This window comes from Tribolium castaneum, chromosome 3 (assembly GCF_031307605.1).
Source record: "Tribolium castaneum strain GA2 chromosome 3, icTriCast1.1, whole genome shotgun sequence".
In the NCBI taxonomy this organism is placed as follows: Eukaryota; Metazoa; Arthropoda; class Insecta; order Coleoptera; family Tenebrionidae; genus Tribolium; species Tribolium castaneum.
Genome location: NC_087396.1, coordinates 10893954 through 10921294, shown reverse-complemented (window position 1 = coordinate 10921294; position 27341 = coordinate 10893954). Strand labels below are relative to the sequence as shown.

Genomic DNA, 27341 nt, shown 5'->3' with positions numbered 1-27341 from the left:
GAAAATTAGCATTCTATCTTCCTCGTCGTTTCTAAGTCTGAAGTACACCAAAAGTGTTATTAAATTTCTTATCAAACCGGCGGTACATTTAAGTATTACAGATACAGTCTTAAATTTTTAAATGAAAAGCGGGTTTAAATTTTTTGCAAACTTTGATATTTTGAAACAAAAGGCAGTGTATATTATGACTTATGAGGTAGATGATCGTGAAGTAGTGGGGATTTTTATTATTTGGAATTTTATCACTCTTGAATAGTTTTAAGCAGCTCCAAAATTGAGCGTATTTGCGAGCTTGTCGGGTCGTCTTGATCACTATCCCGCGGTCAATTAAATACCCACCTACGATGACGACGTGTCCGAAGGACGTGGGGTTGTCGATGCCCGTGCAGTTCCAGCGCTGGTGCCTGAACTGGTACTTGCACTCGGCGGTGGCAAGGCGTATGCCGTCGCCCACCGCCACCATGGCGTCCGGCGAGGAGCGGCACATCTCCCTCTGGCGGCTGGTGAGGCCGGGGATGCGGCTGCAGAAGACTTCGGAGCCGAGAGTGATGACACCATAAACCCTGGAACAAAAACGAAATAAATCGGTCGGCAATTGCGACAGTATCGCTTTGGCTCTTTATTATTTCGCTTTTGTGTAGTTGGTAGCAAGCGCGCATTAATTGACATGAGATATATCTGTTGGTAATAAGACCGACTCCTTTAAAGACTGACTTGGTGATTATCTTATTTCTCCCATTAAAACGGCCCACGAGGAATACATTTTGTTTAATAAAATACGTAACCGTCCACTGTTAAATTATACTTAAAATCGCTTTATTGACGTGGTTTTATTGGCGACGGTTTATTGCTGCCACCGTGATAGCCACGTTAGGTTCCCCATAACAAGATAAATCTCAAACATTCAAAAATCGTTTATATTGTCATCTATACATGTTACGTGCCATGCCCACACTCGCCCGATTTTATTTATGTGTTTTTAATGAGACGCTGAATATCTGGCCATAATATTTTTATGCAAACATGCACCGGCCTGACCATATTGACAACATTCGCGTGATTGAGTTGCTGCGAAACGGCTAAACTCTGATTTTATTGACACCATGGAGGAGATGAGTTTGTAATAATTCCACGCTCCATTGGCTTTTTGATACGTTGATATTTCACGCTCCAGTGCGAATTTGTTAATTAATAGTCTGGATCATACCGTCTTTTATATCTTTTTGCTGAACCAAAACCGGATTATAACTTTTAGAACGTACAACATAAAGCACTGCTCAATCCTTAAATGTTAACACTCGTGTGTTCTTTTGCTCATCCTGCTGATTAAATCATCCCAAATCAAAACGCGATTTCACTACAACATCGTGTAATGTACAAAGTTTGAATTATGTTACACAACCTTTCATTCTTAAATAACATCTTGTTTAACGTGATTTAAAACGTGGGTACGTTTTGTTTCTCCAAGACCCTACAATAATGGTGGAGCTTAAACTTAAATAATGTTGTTTCAATATTTAATGGCTTGTTAGGAAGTTTTGTGTGGTTTCTAATAGTGTCAATTACGTCATGCTAGTCAAAAAAGCAATAATTTTAATATTAAATACAAATTTGAAAGTTTTGCATATAAAAATAAATATTACACGCCACACAGCATAAATCTTAATGTACGAAAATAAATTATAGGACACTGGAAAGAATATTAATATGTGAACAGATATTCAGTAACATAATCACGTGGTAGGTTTATGATTTATGCCACAAAAAGTAACCCAGATATCATCTTTAAAAATATTTCATTCAAATCGTGAGAATTTTTTGTTGGGCCTAATTTGAGAGTCTAAGGAGCTGTTACATTTCGGACATTTTCCTTAGTATCTTTTTTTATAGTTTCCTAGATATGGTATGCGAAGTCTTTGAAATGACAATTTTCATACCACGAACATCATTCTTATCTTAAAAGACATTAAAGAAGTTTTAGGTACACAAACATGAGTAAGTTTGCTAATCCATGGGTAATCTAATCTGTACTAAAACCAACGAATGTTTTTAAACCATGGTAACTGGGACCAAATGCAGTGCGTTTGCTTATTTTTGTGTATTTAGAGTGAAAGTTGGTAATAGCCGTTCAGACAAGTTGTATGACTTTGGCTTCTAAAAATACCCAGTAAAATTTGTTTTTGGGCTTTTTTTATAAAAATTCCAGTCGATCCGGTCCTGTTTCGGACACGACCATTTTTCCAAACATAATAGCGCGGCTCCACTTTAGTCACACTTCGAAAATCGTCCTATTGAGGTGTGAAGCTATTCTCGAAGCACAATAACTACAAATCTCCAAGCTTTACCTTTTCAGTATATTTTCTGTGTATCATGGAGTCTGAATGAAAGTAAACGTGTTTGTGAAGTAGGTAAACAACTAAATTCGGTGATGGACACCTCTCCAGACGTGTTATAATGCCTGTCGTAAATTGTGCTTATAAAATTATCAACGTCGTATTATGAAAATTAGTGGATGCTCATTCGCTCCTTTTCGGCGAAATTTACGACATCGCCACCCACAATCTGCCAATAAAGTTTCATTTGCCCGGCATGAAAGTTTGGCCTGTTAGATAACTTCATAGAGCATGACATGATTGTGATGACACGATAAAGATGACCATTGTAATGTTATTTGGAAGCGTGAATCTCCTGACTCACACTGATTTAATTATCTGATGTCAAGAAGAAGTGGGTTGGAAGCTTCTTTACAGCCTCAACTACCATCCGATGTGGCTTTTTGGTTTATTACAGTGCCTCTGACAGACCAACTGCCGATTTCATTTAGATAAAACCCTGCGGGATCTGTTAACTACCCGGACCGCCTCTGGAAATATGTGATTTTAGTCGAAAATGTCGCATTTAGGTTTTTTTTCAGGAGATAAATTTTCCCATGCCAAATGTTCAAACCGTGATTGCATCAGTCGTATGCAAATCAGGGCCCTCGAGAGCCCAAGACAAACGACTGGGAAAGCATAACGCAATCATTAATTATTCCTAATTTCTAGTACTTTATCGTAATTTATGTACTAATTAAGCTGAATCTGTTCGAATTAATTATGTCATCAATAATCATTATGAGGCGGCCTCCCAGGTTTGTGCCAGCAATCAAGACGCTGGAAATTTGGGCAAAAGCCGTTTGTTACGGGGGTTCGTGGCTCGTTGACAGCGTGTCCGGGTGGTCTGCCATAGTTCACCCTACACGTTCTCTCCGGGAACCCGTGATTATTAGCGAAGAGATAAATCAGGAGGGGATATCCGTAATTGAGCCGTCATCAGTTTAGCCTTCGCACACCGGTCGGTTCCTCGACCATATTTGTTATCACTCGATCGACATTTATTAAAGTTAGTGATTTGCATGTTTCATATCGAGGTGGTGTTTTTGATTTATCGCTCTTTGTTGCGACTAAACCAACTAAAATCGCACTAGAACGAGATCACTCGCTGATTCCGTCGTTTTATTGGCTTTCTGACAAACGAAGGCGATAATGCATGCTAATTGCCAGTTATATACTTTCTAATTACCCACGGGTCTCCTCCCATTCCGCCCTCCGACCATTGGAGAGGAAACAGCAGAATAATTTATTGATCTCTTATGCTCGTTTAGTTTTAATAGTTTGATAGTGATATCGGATCTTCCTTTCAAGGCTTGATTTATTACATGGAGTGAACTTTCATTTGACCGCTTGTGAGCAAATTGCTGAGCATTCTTGCTTCGGTATTTTAGTTACTCGGTTTGGTCACTAGCTTAAAAACCGAGTTCTTTTCAAATGACACGCTGATTACACCGCCTAATTATTAAAATGCACCTTTATCGAACGATTAACGAAAGGAATGTTGATTATTTACATACATTCCCCTAGATTAAAAGCTCGTCGTGTCACACAATAATTAGAAAACGTTAGGTTTAACTTTTCCCGAAACGGATTGAATCTTTTTAAAGCTTAATTCGCGATTAGACCACGAACCTTTAAACTTCGGATTGGTCAATAGTCACTTGATCAGTTAATCTGACTTTTCATTAAGATTAATTTATTAAGATTCTGAACATTAGGAAAATCATTTGCTATCTAAAGTAACCCTAAAGTCATCAAAAAAAATACAAAAAACGATTTTTGACTTCCTAGATGTTGGAAACTTTTGTTTCATACTATTAATTAATTGATGGCCCACAATACACATTTCATGCGAAATTTTAAATCCACTTTTTCTGGAAAAACTGCACTTAGCTGTGAATCACAAATATGGCCCTGAGGATGTTTCAGGCAGCATAACTAAGAAAGCGGTTGAAATTATAATTTGAGCAAAACTTTGAAACTGTTTCGTTGTGAAAGATTATTTCCCATACCTAATGTAATGTCTTATTTTTATTTTCTACTCAGGTGTTTCTTACCGCACTGGAAAACCCCCATCAATTATATTCAGGTGTTTGAGTAAGTAATAACAGTTTTGAACCTCATAATGACATTTTAATTGCACAAAAAATGTGTTTAAAGCGCTTAGCTATTGTATTTTTTCTTTTGGTTTGCAATATGACCGGAGATAAAATCAAATAAAGAGAATAGGAACACGTCCAGCTTATAATTCCCGAGCCGGGTATCTTTAGCAGGCAATTTGTTTAGCTTTTACCCGAGTCATTTATTACTAAAAGGGAATTTGTATCCGTCTGTGTTTTGTTGACAAATGGTGCTTAACATACTTAACCCCGGCATCAGAATTCTATAATTCATCCGGGATATTTAAATTACTGTTTGACTAGACACCAAACCTGCAATTTGCTTAACACCAAGCGTATAATTAAGCAATACTGCTGATGTATTTTGGCTGCGATTTTCTTAGACGTGCTCCACATTATAACCCGCTCCAGGCCTGTACCATCCTTTGTTAACATTTCTTAGCACGTTAGCTCGGAGGCAATGCATGAAATAATTAGCTGCAAGTTTATTTCAGGAATGTTTCAGCTTAAGCAGCTGTTTAATTACTGCTGACGTGAAATATTTGTTGAATTATTGCCGCGAATTAATTATATCAAGTGCTCAATAAATTAACGTTAACGTTAGTTCGCAGTGCATGCAGGTTTGGCTTATTCGTAGCATTGAATTGCAGAAACATTGTTTCTGGCTAGCAGGAATACGTGGGGTTTATAGTACCTGCTCGAATTGAATCGGTTTAAACGCTTGTAAAGCTTCCAATAACTTTCAAATTTATGTAAATATTTTGATAACATTCCTAATAATGGTGGCACGTTATTTACATAAATTCTGTTTTTATACCCCAACGTGAAAGTGCCTAAATGAGTTAGCGTGTTCACCTGCTGGTCATCATGTAACGGTAATTTATAGGATTTGGGGGGTGTGAACGCAGCTATGCACTTATCCTCGGCCCATATCCTTATCAAAGTGATAACGGACTCGAATAAAAAGGCAATGCTCTGACACCTTGCACGTAAGCGAGGAATACTTGCTCCTCTCAAACCTTTTACTACCATTTTATCTTCGTCAGCCCTTGTTAGCCGGAAAATCTTAACGAGAATCACGAATTCGACAACCACGATTTTTACTTTCTTATCTAGATCCTGAATAAGTAGAAAACGCATTTCCCTATTGACACACCAACGAAATATTTACTTGGATAATCTTTTGTTTAACTAAGTTTTGTCTCGTATTGTGTGGTAAACCCGAAAGATTTCTTTCGAACTGGTCACCCTTAATTAAACTGTCACTCTAAAGTCAATGTTTGATTTTAGTGATCTCTAATTCCTTATCAAGATTTTTTAAATCAAACACTTTATTGTCGTTGATTTATCAATAGAATACCTAACGCTTTCAAGTCGAGCTTTTATAAACTTTGTTACTGTTGACAACTACTTGCGCTTCAATTTTATTTATTGCTACTATCTTTTGCTGTCAGAAAGCTCCGTAAGTGCTTCTCCTATTCATAAGTAATCACTAAGATGTTACTTTGTCGTGTTTCAAATAAATAGTCTCCTTTCTTACTTTGGACTACAATACCGGAATTTATAAAGCATCTAACGTGCTCTTGACAATGGAGAAGTGATTTCATGTTGTATATGATAAGTTAACAATTTTCAGCACAATGCTGTAAGAAATTTAGTTACTGCGATAAGATTCATTGAAAAATGCCGGAGTATGTGAGCAAAAATTAATTTGGTTTTTATGGCAGCTTTCAGACGTTTATTGCGGCAATAATTTAACACAAAAATTGTTATGTCAATTACTGTCTAATAAAACGCAGAAGTGAAACTCGCCCGTGATTAATTTAATTCATCAGATCTGCCGAGGTATTTTGATGTATTTTTTCCACTGAAAGCATTCCTGAAGATATGGACTTGCAATATAGTTTTTATTAGATATGAAACATTTATGTTTATTATGTGATACAGGTTTTACAAATTACATTATAGGTTGGAGAGTCAACAAAATAACTTATGGGAAAAATAAAAAAGCGACAACCTGAATAAATGAATTCAAATTAGGCTGATTACACCGAGCTGAAAGTACTTGTACTAAATTATGACAATGTGGAAGAGTATAGTTAATAAAAGAAATCAGTGCTTGAGAAGCAGCGGGGCCTTAGTGCTGTAAAAAAACCAATTCCTGCAACGCTTTTGTCGTTGGAAGGAAATAATGATTTAGGCTTTTTATATCTGCTGTGCCAGGAACCACAATTCTTTCAATAACATTTGTAGAAAGAATATATTCAGGCATGTCAAAGATGCTCCAGCAGCAAAAAGTCTGAGCGAACTGGTTCTCAGGAGGACGGAATGTCTAATTCCCTCCGAATAAAAAGAATTGTTAGGACAGCCATGATGGCAACTGAAAAAGTAATTCAGGATAACTTCTTTAACTGAAAATTGTTTTATGATTTATGATCACACCCGAGGCGCATTCAATTACTAAACTGGCTCGTTTTTTACTTGAAATATTCATTAAAATGCCGGACTAATTGTAAACACTGCAGCAAGTCGTTTGCATTCATTGCTCTGACCACTTCCATATTTCAGGAGTTGAGATCATAATGCGCCTGAAACACTTTAATGAAGCCTCTGGCAAAGCAAACACTTTGAACTATCTCATTCTGTGCCCACACACTTTATGGCTGGATAAAAAGCAGGAAATCAAAGAACAACCGATGATCTTTTATAGGATCGAGTGCAATTAAGTCACAATTCATTCTCGGTTTTATTGTTTTACTGCGTCGATTAGTAGTGCCATAAACGCAATTTGGAAGCCGGTCTATGCCTTTTGAAAGGATAAAATGAAATGGAAGCCCAATTAATAAGATAACAATTCGGAATATTTAATAATGTCATATAGGAGCTGGGAGTACATTAACATGTCGTTAAAACATAAATGTCATAGAAAAGTTAATGTTGCGAGCTGTAATTTTATGAGTATTTAACAAATACCTCTACGTGTAATAAAAAAGCACTAAAAGAAAGAAAATAATAAAAAGTTGTAATAAATAAGTACCGGAGATTTTTAGGCGATGATAATAATCATTTTTACGGATGGATCAAGCTTTTGAGCTTCCAGTGATTTAATGTGACAACTTATTACAAGTTTCCAGTAAGTCAAAGTAATAAAAATAGTTCGGGGTCGTATATATGTCTACTTTTAGTTACTGAACGTGGTAATGTAGCAATGAATTATCGCTCATTTATGATTTGCGGCATTCGATTGGTATTGTTGCCTCGCCTATTGTTGTGCACAATTAATGTGACTTTACTGGGAAAAAGCCCCATCTTATTATATTCCCGGCTTAGTGGCCAGAAGCAGGAAAAATCTTAAATTTAAAATTATATTAAATCGAACCGAGGATACCCCTATTGAATATTCAGGAGGAAATTGAGTGGAATAAATAATATTTTTTTGTCATACCTATTTAAATTTTATGAGAGTCTGGGACTATATAAAACATGCAAATAATATACGTGCTGTTGCAAGAGCGAATATTAAATCGACTGTGATATGGCCAAATTTACAACCAATTATCCTCCGATAAAGAACGGACAAAGCAGTGATGAGAAATCGCATAATTGCGGTTTAGGTCCTCCGGATCACCCCAGAATTCCCCTCAAATTATGCAGAACAACCTCAGAGGTATAATTAAGACGAAACTCATCGACTTCCAAAAATTATGGCCCCGGCAAGGTCGACACTATTTTACTTCAGACCACAACGAACTCTGCGAGAAACGATGTGCAACCACGTAAGTAAATACTAATTCCTTTCATTCACAGTCCAGATCTTTTTCAAATAACCGTAAAGTCAACACAGTTAATCTCATCACAACACGACGTCGCCTAACCAGCTTCAAGCAAGAGAACGCAAATCTGACTCGATCTCGGTACATTTTTGGACAAGAGCCCCCGATAATTTGCGGCTCTTATTGGATTATGTGCCAGTACCGGCCGTAAATAAATCCCAAACCCAACGAAATAGAGCTGTCAACGACGCTCCAGGAGGTGAAAATCTTCAACTAACAAGAGCACGCAATTGTTTTTAGCGTGATTTATTGAGACTCCGGGTCAGTTCTTAATTGACTCAAATTGGTTAGTCAGCAAATGTTGCCCAGGTATTAATTAAATCTCTGAAATGTGCCTATTTTAAAAGATACACGACTTCTTTGCCCGCTAACATAAATCATAAATACAATAGTCGAGAAAGTACAAAGCATTAATAACAATTTACTACTTCTGTCTGTGAAAAATCCTACCTCCGACCAGTTTATGCTTAAGAAATGAGAAGCTACAGCCAATTTGCAGACTCTTCAAATTCTTTGTCTAAAGTTTTGTAATTAAATTAAGATAAAGGAAAAATATACAAATTCCTGACGTGTATCAAGAGTTATACTAATTTTATATTCAAAACATCACTTTTTATTACCACATTAATTTCCAAACAGGCTCAGGACCAATTTTACTGAAACGATATCTCTAATTAATTAAAAGCCAATATTTAATTAGGAACTATTAGACCTCAAATATCAACCGAGTCGATTAAAACATTTCTGAAACTTTTTTTCTGAAATATTGCAAAAATTTAGAATTGTTGCCTAGCAAAGAAGTACGACCAGTTTCACTTTTATTGGACTCTTATCAAGATGGTGAGTGAACGATCACTTAATATAGGTTCCCATTAATTATATAATGGATAGTTTCAAGCCGGAAAATTGCAGTCATTTTACCTTAATGTAATTAGGTGAAGTGTGGGAAATAATCGAAAGTTCCCTAGATTTATGCACCATTAGGCTGATTTAAGTTCACTTGTAACACATAAACTATCTAAAAATATAACTAATTTCTATAATTCGCTGATAACAAAGTGGGTTTCCAAGTGAAATCTGTGGAACACTGCATTGCAATTACAATAAGTGTTATTATCTTTCGCAAAAATGCCTCCAGAAATATTTAATTAATAGTTTTAGGGTTTCCTTATTTATTTTAGCCACAATTTTGACTGCTTAATTGGGTAAAGGTGACTTGCGGTAAAACTGAAAAAGATAATAGGGTTCGATTGAACGATTAAAGTAAATCAAGTCCTATTACTCGCTTTAATTTTTTAATCAACTGTTGTTTTTATAATGTTTGCATTTCAATAATTTGCATTTATGGTGTAAAAATATTTGATCCTTTTAGATTTTTGACGTAATCTTTATTTTATATAAATTTACTTTAGGTTTCGCTAATATTTATTTACGAAAATTGGAGCAACGTGGACTAAATTTCCGTGGCAGTGCTCGGTTTTAACGAAAACTGTCATATTATTAAAGTAACAATTTGAAATATGTTTTTTGGTCGATAAATGAAAATTAGCGTTTGTTTGGGTACAGTTAATTGGTTCGGCTGGCGCCAATGTTGAGATAAGTGGAACTAAATGTTAGAAAGTGTGCAATTATCACCTGATAAACTGTGCGGAAAGGACCACATGCACAAAAAGTGCGAAGATTTTCCGAGGAAAAGCACTAGGGCGCATGCTGAGTCCTCAGCCAATTCATTTGCTTATCACCTTCACAAATCATCACTGAACATCACTTCACAATCCTAAATGACATCACACAGCCGACGAATCATTGCGATTGAAAAGTAAAATTTTTCAACAAAATCGGAAACGCTGTCTTCCACGCCCAGCTTCAAAATGTCACTATCTAAAATTTCAACGAACGACGGCAATATACAGCTTTATTTGATATGCAGTAAACCACCATTGTTTAACTTGTTATTAACGAAGTTATGACAGCATTAAACATTGTTGGGATTATTTGTATTTTATGTAATAAACGCAACGATTGACATGGGGCTCGAGCCCATCGCATCTTTTCGCTCCTTCGGACGACTTCGAACCGTTCGCGGCCTCTTGGGCGAATTCGCGTGCGTTTGGAGATGCGGATGGACCGATACTTGGTCAGTGATGCCGTGTACTCCTTGTGTCTGTATCACCTGCTTAACGTACCTGAGAGAACAACCAATCCAGGACGACAGTACCCCACCAACCCTACTTTACTATGTAGGTGATAATTACAAGTTATACACTATATTAACCACATTCAATCGAGTTCTGGGTGCCATGCCAAAAGAACGCAGTTTTGCAACAGGTTTGTGCCAGAACCACTCGATGAGAGGCTACTTACAACGAATTAGATGCGATAAAACGATTATAAATTACACGCATACGCTACTAAAATAAAACCTCGTAATATATTATCATAATAATCGCGTCCAACAATATGCATCGATAAATTAATGGTAAATTATGTGAGACCTTTTACATTTATTTCACGCAAACCGGAAAAATGTTTTATTGGTCGTGACTAACAGCCGATTGGCATCTTTTTGAGGCAAATTTTATGGCACAGATACAGCGGCCAATAAATTGATTATTAATTGCCGCTTGTCGTCTCTTAATTGTTAGCGAAAAGCCGGGATCAGCACGCCTTTTCCATGTAGCCATTGTTTACAATTATCTGGGAATTTCACCCATAGCGATGGGTGCGTGCGCCAAAAATAAAAGTTATGACATAATATAAAAATGCCCGTTGATTATAACAATGAATGAATGAATGAGTCCGGTCTGCATTTTCTACTTCCGATGCGCACAAAGCAGCGGAACTACAGCCCACAAACCCCTCCGACCGTGTACCAACCTTTAATTATCCGTATATTTAATATTATGAAAAGCTAGATATTCATTAATAACCGACGTACCAGCATAAATCACTATAGACAGACTGCGCCGAAGAGCACAATGCGTCCTAACGAGATATTACACATGATGTTCTTGAAAACATTTTATCATTTCGAAGGCATATTGGACGCATTAATATATCCGAGGGTGTCTCGGCGCATAATGCGTTAGTTTTGTTTCCCGGATTAGGCGTTATCGAGCGATACGTTCCGGAGTGAGTGAAATTACGACAAAATTAAACCAACTCAAATGTGACGTTTTTTAGTGCGTTTTAATGCAAATTGCCCGATTTATGCTTCCTCGGAACGTCTAGAAAAATAAATTACCCATTTCGTTCTAAATAATTATAAATCTCCACTTAATTTCTTCATAAGAAACTTTCAGTTTCCACCAGATCAGAATGTCAACTCAGCTAACAGCCTTCATTTTATCAGACATCTGATCAACATAATTCACGATGTTAACTGGATATCGACTTATCTAAACGCCAGAAGCACTCCAGACTAGTTATTATAGATGCTCGCCGGGTTCGTCGTCTGCCCCATCATCGGAGTCTCCGAGAAAATGCACCACATTCTTCACTTTTAACAATTTCATTTTGATGTTATTTGTGCCTGTGCATAGGGTTTCGTGTCTGGCGTGGAATGTCTATACAATGGAACCGTTTTATTTAATAAGGAAGATACGGTGGAACAAATACCTGCGGAATTGCTTTCCACAAAGCTTGCAACAAAAAACTCATTAAAAAGTCCCTTTTGTGGGCCAGTCAAACCTTGTACTGACTCAATCACTTCCAAATTTTCACCATGAAATCGCGTTCTGGCTTGGCGTGAAATCGAATATTATAAACGAAATAAAAGGAACGCCAGCGTGAGTGATGCCACAAATGCAGTATATTTCCGCCAGAGTTACGTGGCTTAAATTTACGACTGTATTTGGTTATTGCCAGACAAGTTTTAATCCGTTATTGTTAATTATCTATTATCGTAATACCTATTCCAATTTAAGATTATTTTGACCAGTTGCAAATTCTAACAACTGTTAAATGGCACTTTTTCCTAAATTCCGTTACACCACCGTTGTTTTAAATGAAAGTATGCCAGATTCTTTATAAACCTTCCAAATAAGTTTTGATTTCTGTGCACGCAATTTTCGTCTTTTTTAAAAGTTTATATTTTGAGTTGACCAAATAAAAGATGAAACGGGCAAAATGAGAAATATACTGCCCCGGAAGTGAATCACACAAATTTTCTTTTACCAAAATTTTATTTATTTTTATTCATTGAGTTTAAGTTCTCGCAAAATAATTTTTACCTATATGTTTATTTTAATTTTGCTTTAACTGTAATTTAAGAAAATTGGTACGAAAATTGACTTCTTAAAAAAATAGAGTAATTTATGTTGTTTAGCTTGTGATTTAGTAGTAATGGTATGAAACAAAGTGCAAAAGAAATCTTTAGAAGTTTTTTGATAAAAGAGTCCCTATAATTCGGAAAAATTCTTGTAGACAAGAACTTGGAGCTTATTTCTATTATGATGGAACTAAGGATAACAGACTGAAACTTAACCAACCCCAGTCTTTTGCGTAAAGATGATATTCCATTGATAGAGCTTTTAAATTTTATTATTTTTTATCATGTTTTTCCAACCTATTAAAAAATGTGTGACGGCATAAAACAAAAACGTTTTTGCTAATAATTCATTTGTTCATTTGCGGAGCAGCTTTTATTTAATTAAGGCACTAATTAATTAAATTTTAGGTTGTTATATTTCTTTATTGATAGATTCCTATATTTTTTATACAAAACGTTCTAAAATTTGTGAGTGTTGACTTGTTAATTTTTTATTAATCGAGATTTTGTTTCCTCATAATTTTAAACGAGTTTTAATCCAAAAAACGTTGAAAGATCAATAAATTATGGAAACTAGTCTCTTTTTAACGGGCTTAAGAATTATAAATTATACCAAAGTTAAATTATTTGATGCGCCTGCATACCAGTTAGTTTTTTGCAGTGTCCAGATTAATTTAAGCGTTTGCGTAATTTTCAGTTTTGTTCAGAAAACCCTTTTAAATTTTTTTAACAATTCGTCTTGTCTAGTTTTTTTTTGAAATTATAATTTTTGTAAATTGCAGTGATAGAAATATAATTTATTTGATTTTCTGGTTCTGTTAAAAACGTCCATGTTTTGCTTCAAACACCTGCAAGAGCATTGTGACTAATAGTGCTTTAAAACAATCGCGAAACGTGTTGTATGTTACAGGTGATATCTATGTTTAAGTTAATAACGCAAGTATTTCATTGTGACGTTGTAATCGACGTGCGTGTACAACTTTGTATCATAAAAATCTGTCGTCACGACGGAAACGTAAAAAAGAGGCAATGTCACATATTTCAGACATCATTGTGGTTATCTCGGTTGTTTCTGTTTTTATTTTCAAGTCTTGATGCAATGCCTTGTATCCTTAAAGTTCGTTCACATGAGTCGAATGCCTCCGGGCCAGCGGATATTAGAAGCTCATTTAATTGGCGAATTCTATTTTCGGAACATTTTTACATCGCAGCATCATCAGGATTCGATTTTTTTTACAAGTGACACTGTGAGTTATGCATTCCGGTTGATTCATTAAATTAGCCGGCTAACAAAGGGGTTTGTTCACTAATCTGGTTGAAAAAAAAAATAACAAAAGGAAACTTGAGGAGATTTTTACGTGCATCGTGCAATTGCGTATCAGCGAGATGACGGAACCTAATTTTGTGAATGTCTCGGAGCATTGTTTTATACATCCTGGCTCTTATCTCAGAGATAAACACAGTTTACGTGGTTCGTTTATCTAAGTAATTCATTATATTATAAATTCTTTATATACACTTGTGTAAATTAACGTACGTACAGAATGCTGGCTAAATTCATTACTACGAGTACACACGCTCGTACAATATTTACAATTTTTTTACAATATTTCAGTTTTTTAAATCACTCTTATTTCTAATATTAGTTTTTAAGTACCTACCTATACTTTTTTTTACATCTCTACTACATCAATTAATGAACCTAATAATGAGTCTAGACTATGAAATCAAAATTTTACAATGCAAAAAACACCGACAAATTAATAAAAACCCATAGCAAATGATAGTTCTTTTCTGGAAAATTATAGTATGTGATGTGGTAGGCATATGATCACAAGGAAATTCCAAAAATAATATTCTACTTTTAATACTCCTCTAGCTCAAATTAATGGAACAGTTCTTCATAATTATAGAATCATAATAAATTACTGTAACCGATTTTTTTTCCTAAATATTCTTGATAAATTTATCAATACCTATTGATTACTTCTTATAATCTGTAATCATCATTTATTCATTTGTAGTAATTACAATACTAATTCCATTTATTTCATCGTGATCTCTACTAAATTTAAAAATTAAAATAATTTCATGAAAATTGTATTTTTTCTAGTTGCGAGTACAGTGAAACTACACGTCCAAGGTGTGTACGTTAATTAACTTCATGTTTACATTAACTAGAGTCAAGAGATGGTAAAATGATAAGAGAGGTACGCAGAAACAGAGTTTGTAAAATTTTTTTGTTCTAAATAAAATAACTGAAATTAATTTTGACTGAAGTATAGGCGACACATGTAAATTATTGTTAAAATATTTGACTACGAAAAAAATACAATATTAAAAACGCATTACAGCTAACACCTCTTACCAAATCCAAATTAAATTTAGTTCCATATTTTTGTAAAGTAAGTTGGGTATTCCATAGTCCATTTACAAAGGGTACACGTCAAAATCTGGGTTCATGATAAGTTCTTTTTAATTATTTACCGGAAAACGTAATCATCGCACATTACGACCGCTACTGTTCTCAAGTTTAACTTTACACCTGATACGGGCCATGATAGCCCACGGATGCAATACGCAAGCTTATCAACCCCTCTCCATTGTCGAATCTCTCGTCTTCCAGATGTTACCAAAAAGCTCGTTTTCAAATTGTAATTAGCAATATCTACAGGAGTTGAAAAACTAGCATTGAAACAAAGTGATTCATCAATGTCACTTAAACCAAAATTACCCCCAGTTTCAATACGAACTAGAAACGTAATAACGCGTTTACTTGAATTTAAATTAGCTGGGCGAGTAAACTTCCTTGTTATCAAGTTACAAAATAAGGATATAGTTGGCTGTAATGAGTGGTATGAGTTCGTTAGAAGTTGTGTAAAATTCCGGTATTGGGACCGCAAGTTTCGAATTACATGAGGGATAAGATTTTCTTTGTATAGATCGGTTTATCTCCGGTGACTCATGTTTGAAAATGTAAAGGTTACCCTAGATTTTATACTCTGTTACGCTAATTTGCTACAAACGTTAGGTATTTACCCCCTAGTCAGTTACTGTCAGTAACATAATATCCTCAGCAGATGCTTATGGATCCAAGAAGAATAAAAAGTATAATGCGATTTTTATGTTGCAAACGTTTGCAGTCAATTCGAGAATTAATTTGCAATAAATAATTGTCATTTCTGTATTAACATTTTTTCTATGATCTATTAATTAAATGTGCATACCGCAGGTGGTTAAGATTGCATCAATTAAAGTGAGTAATAAAACAATAAGCGTGAGAACAAGTGTGCACAATTCACAACTAAAGTGAAGAAACATTAAAAATGATGTACTCATTTTATTTTCTATTTGATAAACATGATTTAAATATTTGTTAAACTAAGAATAGCATTCCCCTGCAAGGAGGATGTTTTGTACTAAGGTAAGCAATAGATTACTAATTGTTACTGAGAATAAGAGCGACCAACCTATCTCTTGACCGCACCAGAAATTCCGCTTAAGACATGCTTATGTAAATTATAATTGCTGATCTAAATTATTTTACAAAAATTTTCAATTTACCTCACTTTATATAATAATATCAAATAAGAACATACGGGATTCTAAAGTTCATGCTAAAAATAAGTGCCAAGAGTTATTAAAAAAACTGTAACCTTTGATATTGTTACTAATATAATTAGTAAATTAATCTAATAGTTTATATTTAAAGTTGTTGCTACCTGAATAATAACAGGTTTATACAATATTTGTTGCTTCAGGTTTTTTGGTTACATGTATTATTAATCTGAAATGAAACGGTTCAAAAAACAATAATTTTATTAAGAAGATACGTATCATCTGAACGCTGTTCCTCCTTGACGTTTAATCACTATTAAGTACTACGTTATTTTATTTTTCTTATAGCTATTATAGCTACATATCAATTCAGCATATTATAATCTTTGGGTAAAAAATAAAAGGCTTTACCACAAAATTAAAAACTTTATTTCTAATATATACAACCAATAATACACACATCCTGTACAAGCAGTTTTCTAAACTTTATTAACTAAGCATAATTTATAAATTACATTTTATTTCTGTTTTCGCAATGAATCTAATGATACAATTTTTATAGCTCTGTCGCCATCACTCTCTAACGTTACTCCTAATTCTTGCAGCACTGAAGAAGAAACAGTTCCTTGTTGATGCAACTCAGCAATAATTTTCTGATTTTCCATGTTGTTTTCGCACAAATTACGCACGGCCAATATAACCCATTGCATTATGACTGCATAAATTAAGGCATTATCTCTTATTTAAATTCTGTATTGTCTTTTCAATAAAAAAGGATACAAGGATTTCTTGCGTCCATGTTACAACAGTCCAAAATAACTGGAATGAGCTCGGCTTCTCTTGTCTGACAATTAAAAACAAAGAATAAATAGGGGCATAACATTAACCAAAAAGTTTCAAAAGAAAAAAAAACGTTTGTATCATAGAGAAAAAGTTTGAGTAAGGAATTATTTAAAAAAAAGTATATGTGTAACAGCCTTACTCAACTTACCAAGTCCTGCATAATTTTGTTTTTCCAGCACAAATTACCAATTATCCTTATCAAGTCCGCCTTAAATCCGAAAGCTGGATGTTCTTGGATGTTTTTATTAGGTTCTCTAATTTCAGACAAATTCAGTATTGAAGTAAAACAATTTTCACTTTCTTTTCCTAGTCTGTGGATATTGATTAATAAAACACCAGAGTTGATTAATAGATCTTTATCGCTTTGTAGCACTTTTAAATAATCTTCATTACTACAGAAAGACGATATGACTTGCACAAGCTGCGATATCTCATAAGCTTCCAAACTTGAATCTTTATTTTGAACTGTTTGAAAAATAATATTACCAGACGCTACAAATTGGTTAGTTAACACTTTTAAACCCGTTACTGGTATATTTAATGCCTCTCCTTTAATCTGTTTATCTCTGATTACGCCCAACACTGCTGCCCTCTTATTAATCTCAAATTTTAAGTAATAATTCCAAAAATTACAATCACTTATTAGTTTTTCTAACATGAAGTACAAATATTCTACACTATTGTGAGAGTCGTAAAGTTCAAGGAGAAAAGAATACGTGTCAAAATCCATGTTCAATTCCTTGTATAAAGACATGTTATATAAAAGGGCAGACGTTTCGTAAATGTTTTTCTTGTCTTTCAAGAGTGAAAGTATTGTAGGATAAAACACATCATATACTCTATCCACAGCACTTTTATTTGATATTATTAAATTAAACAAAAATTGTAAAATAATTTGGAATGCATTTTGTATCACTTCAGACTGTAAGTTCATAAAATTGGACACATTCGGTAGAAAATTTTCGTCATTAACTAAATAATTTTGAACGTCTGAATTTATAACATAATTCCTTAGACTCCTAAACAATTCTTTTATGATTCCTTCATGATTTTTGCTTAGGCTTTGCTCAGAAAGTGTCTTTAAAATTTTATGTAGCAAATCCACAGCTTGAGTTGAAAATTCAATCCTGAAAAACTAAATCTTCCAAATTTTTCTTAATAAGGACAAAACTTACTTTAGGGGGACACCTGTCTCGTCCTTTTCCAGCCTAAATTCTTTCTTTAAGTAAAGTTCAAGAGCGGAATAATCATTCTGCTGCAGGTATTCATCGACAGTTTCCAGTTTTACGGATATTGGTCTAAACATAATTTATTTTCACGTCGAAAAAGCTCACAATTTTTATACTATTTTGGCTAATTTTTAAAGGTTAGGTGTCAAATTTGAAAATCAAGCACCAACCCTACGTTAAAAAAGGTTCTAAAGAGCCAGATAATATGTAAAAGGACCTTTGTTTTTTGCTCTTGTGCAATCCCAAACACGTTTTTACAATACAGTGTTTGAATTGAAGGATAACTTAGATTTTAAAATAATAAGAATTAATTTCTCATAATTTAAAATATCATTATTGTAGCATTGGCGACACTGACTTGGTGAGAAAATCGTGTTTTGGTTTGTCATCGTCGGCTTTTTCCTGAATTTAGAAAAATTTGAATTAATCCAATTATAAAGGTAATTTTTACTTATAACTTATGTTTTTTATTAATGTTCTTACATAACTAATGGTTTAGTCCGATTTTGACTGCATTTATTGCATGCAGAGTCATTTTTTGTGACATAACCTCACAAAAACTTTTAGATGTTCCTCACAAGAAGTGAATATGACCGAGGTGTGAACACTTTTTCACCTGAAGGTCGCCTTTTCCAAGTGGAATATGCTATCGAAGCTATCAAATTGGGTTCCACCGCTATTGGAATATGCACTAGTGAGGGGGTTGTGTTGGCGGTAGAGAAGCGCATAACTTCCCCATTAATGGAGCCCACAACAATAGAAAAAATTGTAGAAGTTGATAAACATATTGGTTGTGCCGTGTCTGGCCTTATGGCAGACTCTAGAACAATGATTGATAGGTAAATAATAAAAAAAATAAAAAAATGTAGTTGATCAAAATTATGCCAGGGCACGTGTGGAATGCCAAAACCATTGGTTTGTCTACAACGAAAACATGAGTGTGGAATCTTGTGCCCAAGCTGTGTCGAATCTAGCGATTCAATTTGGCGATTCTGACGATGATGGTGCAGCAATGTCAAGGCCATTTGGTGTTGCCATTTTGTTTGCTGGGATTGACGAAAAGGGGCCCCAGTTGTACCATATGGATCCCTCTGGTTGGTTTTAATAATTATGTTAATCTAAGTTTTTTATTTTTTCACTATAGGTACATTCGTTCAGTTTGATGCCAAGGCGATTGGATCTGGTTCAGAAGGGGCTCAGCAAAGCTTGCAGGAGGTCTACCACCGCAGTATGACACTAAGTGAAGCAACAACAGCGGCACTAACAATTCTTAAGCAAGTGATGGAAGAGAAATTGAATTCTTCAAATGTTGAAGTCATGACAATGACTCCTGGTGCACTGTTTCATATGTTTAGTAAGGAACAGGTGGAGGAGGTAATTTCTAAAATATCATAATTTATATCAAAGGCAGGAGGTTGCTCGTTTTTATTTTACAAGCTGTTTTATTTTTCTATACCAGTATAACTACATTTTTACTGTTTTTCCATCAAAACGATGTTCTCTGCTAACAACATATTTAAATATCGTTATTATTCACTCTACTGGAACAATAAATAATTAAGAAGAAAATCATTACGTTTATGCTTACCACACCTGCTTCCTGGACCTTTTTTCCTAACCCTCATAACTATCGCTAATTACTCTAATTAGTGATGCATAGCGAAATTACCGTAACTAGACACATTTTCATTTTATCCAAGGAGATTCAGATAGTGGATAAAAGGTGGAACCCACATCTTTTTTCAGGTTTTGCTTCTGTCCGTCATACCCAATAATTATTTTTACAGTTGAGCGGCCTTACAGCATAATTAATTAATCAAGCTAATCAAAAAGTTTGCTAATAATTTGATCTTGCCTTTATTCACTTATTTAAAACAACCATAATAATTTAAATAAGAATCCAGACCAAATCTTCATTGTGAGTAAATTTAGAAGAAGAGTTTTTTAAACTTTATTAAAATAGATTTGCATACTATTACAGTTAACGACCAAATGTTATTTAAAGAAACTGTAAGAATGTTATGTCGACAATAATTTCTTAAGTATGTCATAATAAAGTGACAAAAAAGTCGATTTATAAGTAAGTTTGAGTAAAAATTTAAATGGCATTTATCCGGTGAAATGACTTTCAAAAAAATTATTCACATACATAATAGTTTTTAATTTGTGTTATTAAAAGTTGCAACTATTAATTTATTTTTATTGCTGATTAGGTTTACGTAGTTATTCTTTTTACGATATCTAAAATATAATTATTGCTTTGTTCGTTTCTCTTTCTATAACATTGTGCATGTTTTTTCTTTATTAATACAAAATCATTGACAAAAAGTTCTTACAGTCGTAAGTAATTTGAAAAGTAAGATTTTTAATGTTGAAAAAGATGTTCCTTTTTCTATTCAGCAATGTATTTAAGAACTTACAAACAAATAACAATGACGGCTTTTACAAAGAAATCACAAATAAAACCAACGCCGCGAAAGTTGTTTATTAGTTTAAGCCAGAACTGTCCGACTTTTCTTAGACTGTCTCTTATTTTATTTTATAAAGATTTCAGAGGACAAATACTTAATAAATTATTTCATGCACAAATCAGGGTGTGTAAGAGCTAAATGTGCTGAAACATCATACTATACATCTTTAAACGAAGTTTTGTAAAATAATGAGACTCTGTCTTAAGAATTACTCAGAAAAGGCTGAAATCACGTAAGAAAATAACAGCGGTAAACAAGTAAATAAAAAAAATTATATTTATGGGTACAATTAGGTACATCCTAGGTATTTATAATTGTTATAATTGTTTCTGAAAAATAAATCATGACTATAATGAAACAATGGTTTTTGTGGGTAGGTATACATTAGACGGAGGTCTCGTAAGTTGTGTGAAACACACTGCATCTACTATATTTCAGGTGTTGCTGAATGAGAAGCTTATCGATCAGCTGCAAGAAGCTCAAAAAATTGCTGTCTGTTAGTTTTCAATGCCATTGTTTTAATTTTTTTCTGTTTTAATATCTTCTTAAATGTAATTCGATGATTTGTACGTTGTTAATAAACACTTAATTATTGAGGCCCAAATGGCGTGTCTTTAAATTCCGATGACATTTCGTGTTTATTTCTTGTAGTAAATTCAGCGAACGTGTCGTCCCGCAGGCAAGCAAGATTGCTCACATCTGCTTGCCTTTCGTAGACAAAAAAGGACATAATTAAATCAAAAAACATTTTCAAATTCTCGACCTAAAAGCGAGAGTATTTTCATTTCCATCGAGAGCACTTTCACTGATATGAATTCCCCGATATGTGGGAGATATTTATGATGAGAGTTGTGCAACACTAATCATTTCCGGTAGCAGTAATAATCCGGAATCCGGGCGTAGATGCTCTAATGATAGTTGGATGATTAAAGTAGTACGGATTAGCGACGAGCGGAACTTGTGAGGTGGAACAGCCTTCTCGCACACTTGTACATCTCCGGGCGCTTCGCTTTAGCACAGCGGCGCCTGGTCTCGCCTGATAGAGGCCTCCAGGGACTCGCTTTGTGCCGCTAAATCACTCATTAAAGCGCCCACCCCTCCTGTGTCCTCAATCTCGCCGACCACGATCCGCTACCGTCAGCCTGTCATAACTTTGCCATCCAATTCCTGAGACGCTTCCCGATTTCGCCCCGGAAAACGCCACCAGCCCCCAACAAAATCGATCCTATTTTAATTTTAGCTCAACACCAAGTTAAAGCTCCCCAAACTCTAAAGGATGACTCTGGCCTTTTGCTTTATTAGCAAAAACTTTTTTAATTTTCAAAGGAAATGTGTTGTTTTTCCAAAAAGCGCTTTTAATTTTCTTATTCAGTTAATCGGAAATATTTGCATTTGCATTTTTTACGTTGAGAATCAACAGGTCTTTATCGTTAGGAACGTTCTTACAAAAATACTATAAGTTTATATGAAGTCCGCTTTAGCATCCTTAAAAATTGTGACAACGCGTAATGGAGTTTTTTGCGGCAAGGCAACAGAGGGGCTCAATAAAAAATTAAATTTCGTCGTTATTCAGACGTGAAATAAACGACCCCGCGAAACAAAAACGTAGCGGTATGAAACTGGAGTTGATAACGGCGTGGGCGCTTAGCGGGGTTAAAAATAAACGGCGGCCGCTTTTCAATTAATGCTCAAAAATGGAAAATCCTCCTAAACCATGCACCATTTCACTGAAACCAGAATCAAACTGTCACATGTACAATCGCTCAAACATTTTGTCGGGTCGCCGTTTTGGAAGCTCAGCCAAGACTAGACTGATCATTTAGCTTGAATGAATTTCAATTTACGCGATGTTGTGATAAGAACTGGCGAGAAGTGCCTCTGTGGGGAAGCTCTATGGCGAAAGCTTGACGTCAAACCGGCAATTACCAGAAATCCCGATACCAATCGGAAGCTCGAAATGGACGCTGTGCTCAAATTAAATAAATTTTGCGTAATTTTGCCGGACAAGAGATAACATTGCTAATCTATCAGGGCGTTGTAGTTTGACAAGGATTCGTTTAGGGCACGTGCCAGGGATTGACTCTACTCATGCAGTGACAAGAGACGGTTGACTTGGCTTGGTGGCCGCTATCTTCGGTGGACAGAGCACCATGGGACGACTCCTTTATACCCACAATTCCCAACTTAATTCGCTCAAATGAACACCGGCAATGCGAACAATCACAAATTCGATGCTGATCTGATAAAGCAAACATTTATTTATCAGTAATTCAGCGAATTATCCCATTGTTTTCTTCCCCGTATTGATTCTTATTATAAATGTACACCTTGTATTATTTTCACAAGACGAGTTTTTAGAGTACCCAACATAATTGGGACAAGCTGGACGAAAAACTAGTATTGCCTTGCGAAACTTAATCTCTATGATTTTATTTTACATAATCAGATTGTCCCAATTTTCAACAAATAACAACAAAATTTGAGGTGGTTGGTTAATCAGTAGCAAAACACATTTATCAAACTTGGCTATAATTATGTGCGTTTAGCTAAACCACCAATACCTAAACACGTAACATCAAACCACCAATTGCTTGCTTCGTTTGATACTAAAAAATGTTCGGAGCACCTGGCAAAGTGTGAGAAAATTAGCCACTTACTTAAATAATCACCGGTTTGATTAAATATGTTGATAAAAATTTAGGAAGAAATTTGTGGCTGTTGTAATTGTTAATTTATTAAATAGTCACTCGTCAATTAATCTTTAAATCCTGAATGCTGGTAAACAAACTTCATGGTGTCAGTTGGTGCTGAAACAAGAATTTTACAAACTCATCAATTGTTGTAACTGGTCGCAACGACTTTCTTCCGAATGTGATGCAATGCGTTATGTGTTTAATTAAATCCAATTACGATTAGAAAGAGCAGCAGATGTGCTACAGGCTTAATAAGTTTACCAATCGGACATTATTCAATGCGGTGAAATTTTTTCAGTTTTATGGAAACAAACGACCGCTTCTGGTACTAAACGACTAAAACAAAGTTTCTAATAATTGGAAATGATTTATTGCATTTTGTCAAATGGCATTCTTATTAGACTTTATAATATTTTATTACGCAAATAGCAGGGACTATCATGTGGCAATAACAAATGCTGCACCGCGTTTCACTTCTTATTGCTGCAGTAATATAGAAATCGTCTTTGTTTCAGATGACACCATTACTTCAATATTTTCATAATTTGGAGTTGCACAAGCTGCGCTTTTAAGTTCGAGCGAGTAACACAATACTCATTTTATTATTTTTTATCTAATTTAATTTAACACTAAAAGCGAAAGCAACTCCGTATCATAAAATCTCGAGTGTATGCCCACTCTCATTGAAGAGTGACAGTTATGCCTCCGGTCATTGCTTTGAATTTTATGCCTTTTTCAAGCAGCAACCCACATTATCTTCACGTGCAATAAAATAATTACTGGCGACAAGAAGTGTTTTTACCGGAAAATCATGTTACAAAGTATTGCCTGTTAGCGCAGCACGTGATTAATAACAATCTTTCACCTTTCAGCGGATTGACACACGACAAAGTAAGATCCTATTTGAAAGTTTAGCAGATATAATGAAATTATTGTGTAACGTACGATTCGTATAAGATGTTAGTTTCCAGTGAATAGAAAAGTATGCGGGAAATTTAGATTATGCGGATGTAATAATTACTGTCGCCTGCATGTAAGGATTTTTTCGCCGATTTTGCTATTCTGAGTGATGGCTGTTATATAAAGTTGAGTTTTCTGGACTGTCCTTAACTAATTGTTAAAAGTGAAGAAAGGCATGAATCAAGTTTCTAAATTGATCGCGGAATCGTGTGCTGTAATAGTCAATACGAGCAGACGTTGTTGAATAACCGACCATCTTCTTTTCCACTTTCTCCGTAACTGTTCTAAATCGAAGTACGTACATACACGAGTTGAAAAATACGCATTAGCCAAACATTTGTTCTAGAATCTGAATGTGAACTTTCTATATTCACTAATGTGTATGATTATAAACACCAGATTACTAATTAAGTAATAATACTTTCGATTTAAAGCGGCGCTTTCTCGATAAACACATGCTGTTGGTTGCTCTAGTAAATATCGCCGTAAAAATAAAACGCAGTCGTACGTAGAAATGATTTATTATAAAAGTAGATAAATTATACTAATTAACACAGTTTCTAAGTAATAATACTGCACGCTTTATGAATTTAATGAGGAAATGATTCAATTTGAGCAAATGTCGAAACGAAATTTAACAAGCACAAGTATAAAAATAGCAATTACATAACAATTAATAACGAGCTAACAACAACTAGTGGTACCCTCCGCCGAAAGATCCTTCAAAACCGCCACCAGACTCTTCGTGGTGGTGGTGGTGGACCTTAACGGGTATGTGCACGGGGATTTTTACAGGATAGGGTACTGGTTTTTCTACGGGGTATGGAATTTCTTTGTATACGGGGTATGGTTTATCTACAGGTACCTTGACGGGTACGGGTACGGGTTTCTCGATTTCTACTGGCACCTTCTTCTCAACAGTGTAGGGTTGAGGAACGGGTACTTTGACGTGGTATGGTACCGGCTTGGGTACTTCGACGGGGTAGGGCTTGTCGACTGGTACCTTAACCTCGTAAGGCACTGGTTTTTCGACTGGGTACGGAATGTGCTTTTCTACAGTGACTGGGTAGGGTTTGGGTACGTGCACGGGGTAGGGCCTATCCACAGGAACCTTAACTTCGTAAGGGACCTTTTTCTCCACGGTGTAGGGTTGTGGGACTGGGATTTCTACCTTGACTGGATACGGAACTTTCTTTTCGACGGTATAGGGCTGTGGTACGGGCACTTTGACTGGAACTGGGATTTTCTTTTCGACGGTGTAGGGTTGGGGAACGGGGACTTTGACTTCGTAGGGCCTTGGCACTGGAACTTTGACTTCGTAGGGGATCTTCTTGATCACCTCGTAGGGCTGGGGGACGATGTAGGGTACTTTGATGTACTCCTTGACTGGCACGGGGATTTTCTTCTCCACAGTATAGGGTTGTGGAACGGGTACTTTGACCTCGTAGGGTACTTTCTTTTCCACGGTGTAGGGAACGTGTTTGGTCACAGTGTAGGGCACTGGGACCTTCTTTTCGACCACTATGGTCTTGACGTGTTCGTGGTGGTGGTGCTCGTGTTCGCCACCGCCACCGCCCCCGATTCCACCCTCAAACCCACCGTGGCCCTCGAAGCCGCCTTCGAAGCCCCCATGGCCTTCGAAGCCGCCGCCGCCGCCGCCGAGCTCAATTCCGCCACCGCCTCCGAACTCGTGTCCACCCAAGTCTCCGCCACCAAATCCTCCATGATCGCCGAGCCCGATGAGCCCGCGTTTATCCTGTTTCTTGGTCTCCTGCGTTGCCTCTTTCTTTTCAGGCTCAGCAGCTAGAGCCACGCACAGGCACACAGCGCTCAGTACAATCTAAACAAGACAAAACTCAATCATGACATTAAAAAAATTAAAAAACAGTGAACAAACATCAACGCAATTCACACAAATTAATCGGTAATCCTTTAATTTGTTCACTTCACGTTGACGTTGATTCACTATTTTTTATCACTAGTTCACTAAATCACTGCACTAGGACGATGCAGTACTCACCAAGGCCTTCATGATTGGAGATGTGGAAGGCTCTGTGCCGTTGAAGCCGCGCCGGAGGCTTTTATATGGTACCGTAGACGTACTTTCTCATGTGTAACAGTCGTTCACCACCAGAGGGTTTCACTTCCACATCCGTTAAATCTTCTTATGCAATATTTTTTTAGATTCCGACTTTATTAGGTGCTGCTACATTTCGCTCAAGATAAACAAACACTTGGATTTTAACACACTCAAAAATTTCCAAATGTAGGACAAGTGGAAAATATATCTTACTACTTTCCTTCTGGTATTTTAAATAAATAAATCAATCAAGTGAGGAGTACCAAAATAAAATTTTATTTATACTACATTCTAAAATGATTAATATCATTATGCACTTGGTGCAATCATAACTGTTACGAAGGCGCAAGTAATCATCATGGGAAAAGTAAATCTATGATTAACAGCAGAAAAAAGTGAACTACATACATTACGCGGAATAATTGATTAATGATACTTTGAAACCTCATGTTACTCTCAATATTATTTATTTACGTCTCCAGTCATAACATGTATTACCTACTTGCATTTATTGATTAGTTAGTCTAATTTGAATAACTAGTAGACCTACATTTGCAACGTAACAAAAATTTAAATAAAATCTAGAACTTTTTTTACACTGTGTTACAGTTCTGGGTGCTCAGACCAGGAAAAGTTATTTAAGACGTAGAAAAAAGACACGATTAAACTTCTAGGCATACTTAACATTTCAGACTTCTTGTAATAATATTAAATAATGGGTAAATGGAAAAACTGCATTGATTGGCATAATTTCTTCTTGTCTTAATCACTCCAAAAGTCGTTAATAAAGTCTAGCAATAGACGCGTGTAATTATTGGGCGAAAAAGCAGGAATTATACTTTGTAATTGTCTAAAAATGTGAACGTTAATTAGTCTGATTTTCCAATTTAGGATTGAAACGATGAGTGATTT

At 35.5% G+C, this 27341-nt stretch overlaps 3 protein-coding genes and 1 non-coding gene across 6 annotated transcripts in view; 1 reads left to right on the top strand and 3 right to left on the bottom strand.

The window, feature by feature from the left end:
• Wnt2 (Wnt oncogene analog 2) overlaps positions 1-15130 on the bottom strand; it is a 29742-nt gene extending 14612 nt beyond the window's left edge. The window contains exons 1-2 of one of the 2 annotated variants that reach the window (XM_015982142.2): positions 14964-15130; positions 340-563 (exon numbers count right to left, since the gene is read on the bottom strand). In XM_015982142.2, the coding sequence (XP_015837628.1) occupies positions 340-563; positions 14964-15025 (286 nt within the window). In that variant the 5' untranslated portion in view covers positions 15026-15130. Of the gene's footprint in view, positions 1-339; positions 564-9960; positions 10483-14963 lie in introns of those variants that run through there. The other variant, XM_008198129.3, reaches the window with a different exon arrangement.
• Positions 15131-17831: 2701 nt separating this feature from the next.
• On the bottom strand, positions 17832-18421 carry LOC103313840 (uncharacterized). The gene is made up of 2 exons (XR_010333408.1): positions 18172-18421; positions 17832-18123 (listed from the first exon to the last, which is right to left on the bottom strand). It is a non-coding gene; the product is annotated as an uncharacterized LOC103313840 (transcript).
• A 128-nt stretch (positions 18422-18549) lies between these two features.
• Prosalpha5 (Proteasome alpha5 subunit) lies at positions 18550-19797 on the top strand. Of its 2 annotated transcripts, none has more exons than XM_968024.5 (4): positions 18550-18665; positions 18793-19064; positions 19114-19319; positions 19370-19797. In XM_968024.5, exons 2-4 carry the CDS (start codon positions 18793-18795, stop codon positions 19618-19620), a joined length of 729 nt encoding a protein of 242 aa, XP_973117.2. In that variant the 5' UTR covers positions 18550-18665; the 3' UTR covers positions 19621-19797. The 2 variants fall into 2 exon arrangements, with proteins under 2 accessions (XP_973117.2, XP_008196349.2); XM_008198127.3 differs by having other exon boundaries at positions 18578-18665; positions 18725-19064.
• A 5057-nt stretch (positions 19798-24854) lies between these two features.
• On the bottom strand, positions 24855-26509 carry LOC661849 (skin secretory protein xP2). Its single transcript, XM_008198126.3, has 2 exons — positions 26370-26509; positions 24855-26189 (listed from the first exon to the last, which is right to left on the bottom strand). Exons 1-2 carry the CDS (start codon positions 26379-26381, stop codon positions 25044-25046), a joined length of 1158 nt encoding a protein of 385 aa, XP_008196348.1. The 5' UTR covers positions 26382-26509; the 3' UTR covers positions 24855-25043.
• Positions 26510-27341: the final 832 nt, after the last annotated feature.

What these genes read in the sequence shown, in the direction of transcription:
- Prosalpha5 (XM_968024.5), top strand. Translation starts at nt 18,793, where the DNA reads ATGTTCCTCACAAGAAGTGAATATGACCGAGGTGTGAACACTTTTTCA. An exon ending in TCTAGAACAATGATTGATAG is followed by an intron (nt 19,065 to 19,113) that starts GTAAATAATAAA and finishes AAATTATGCCAG; the next exon opens with GGCACGTGTGGAATGCCAAA. An exon ending in GTACCATATGGATCCCTCTG is followed by an intron (nt 19,320 to 19,369) that starts GTTGGTTTTAAT and finishes TTTTCACTATAG; the next exon opens with GTACATTCGTTCAGTTTGAT.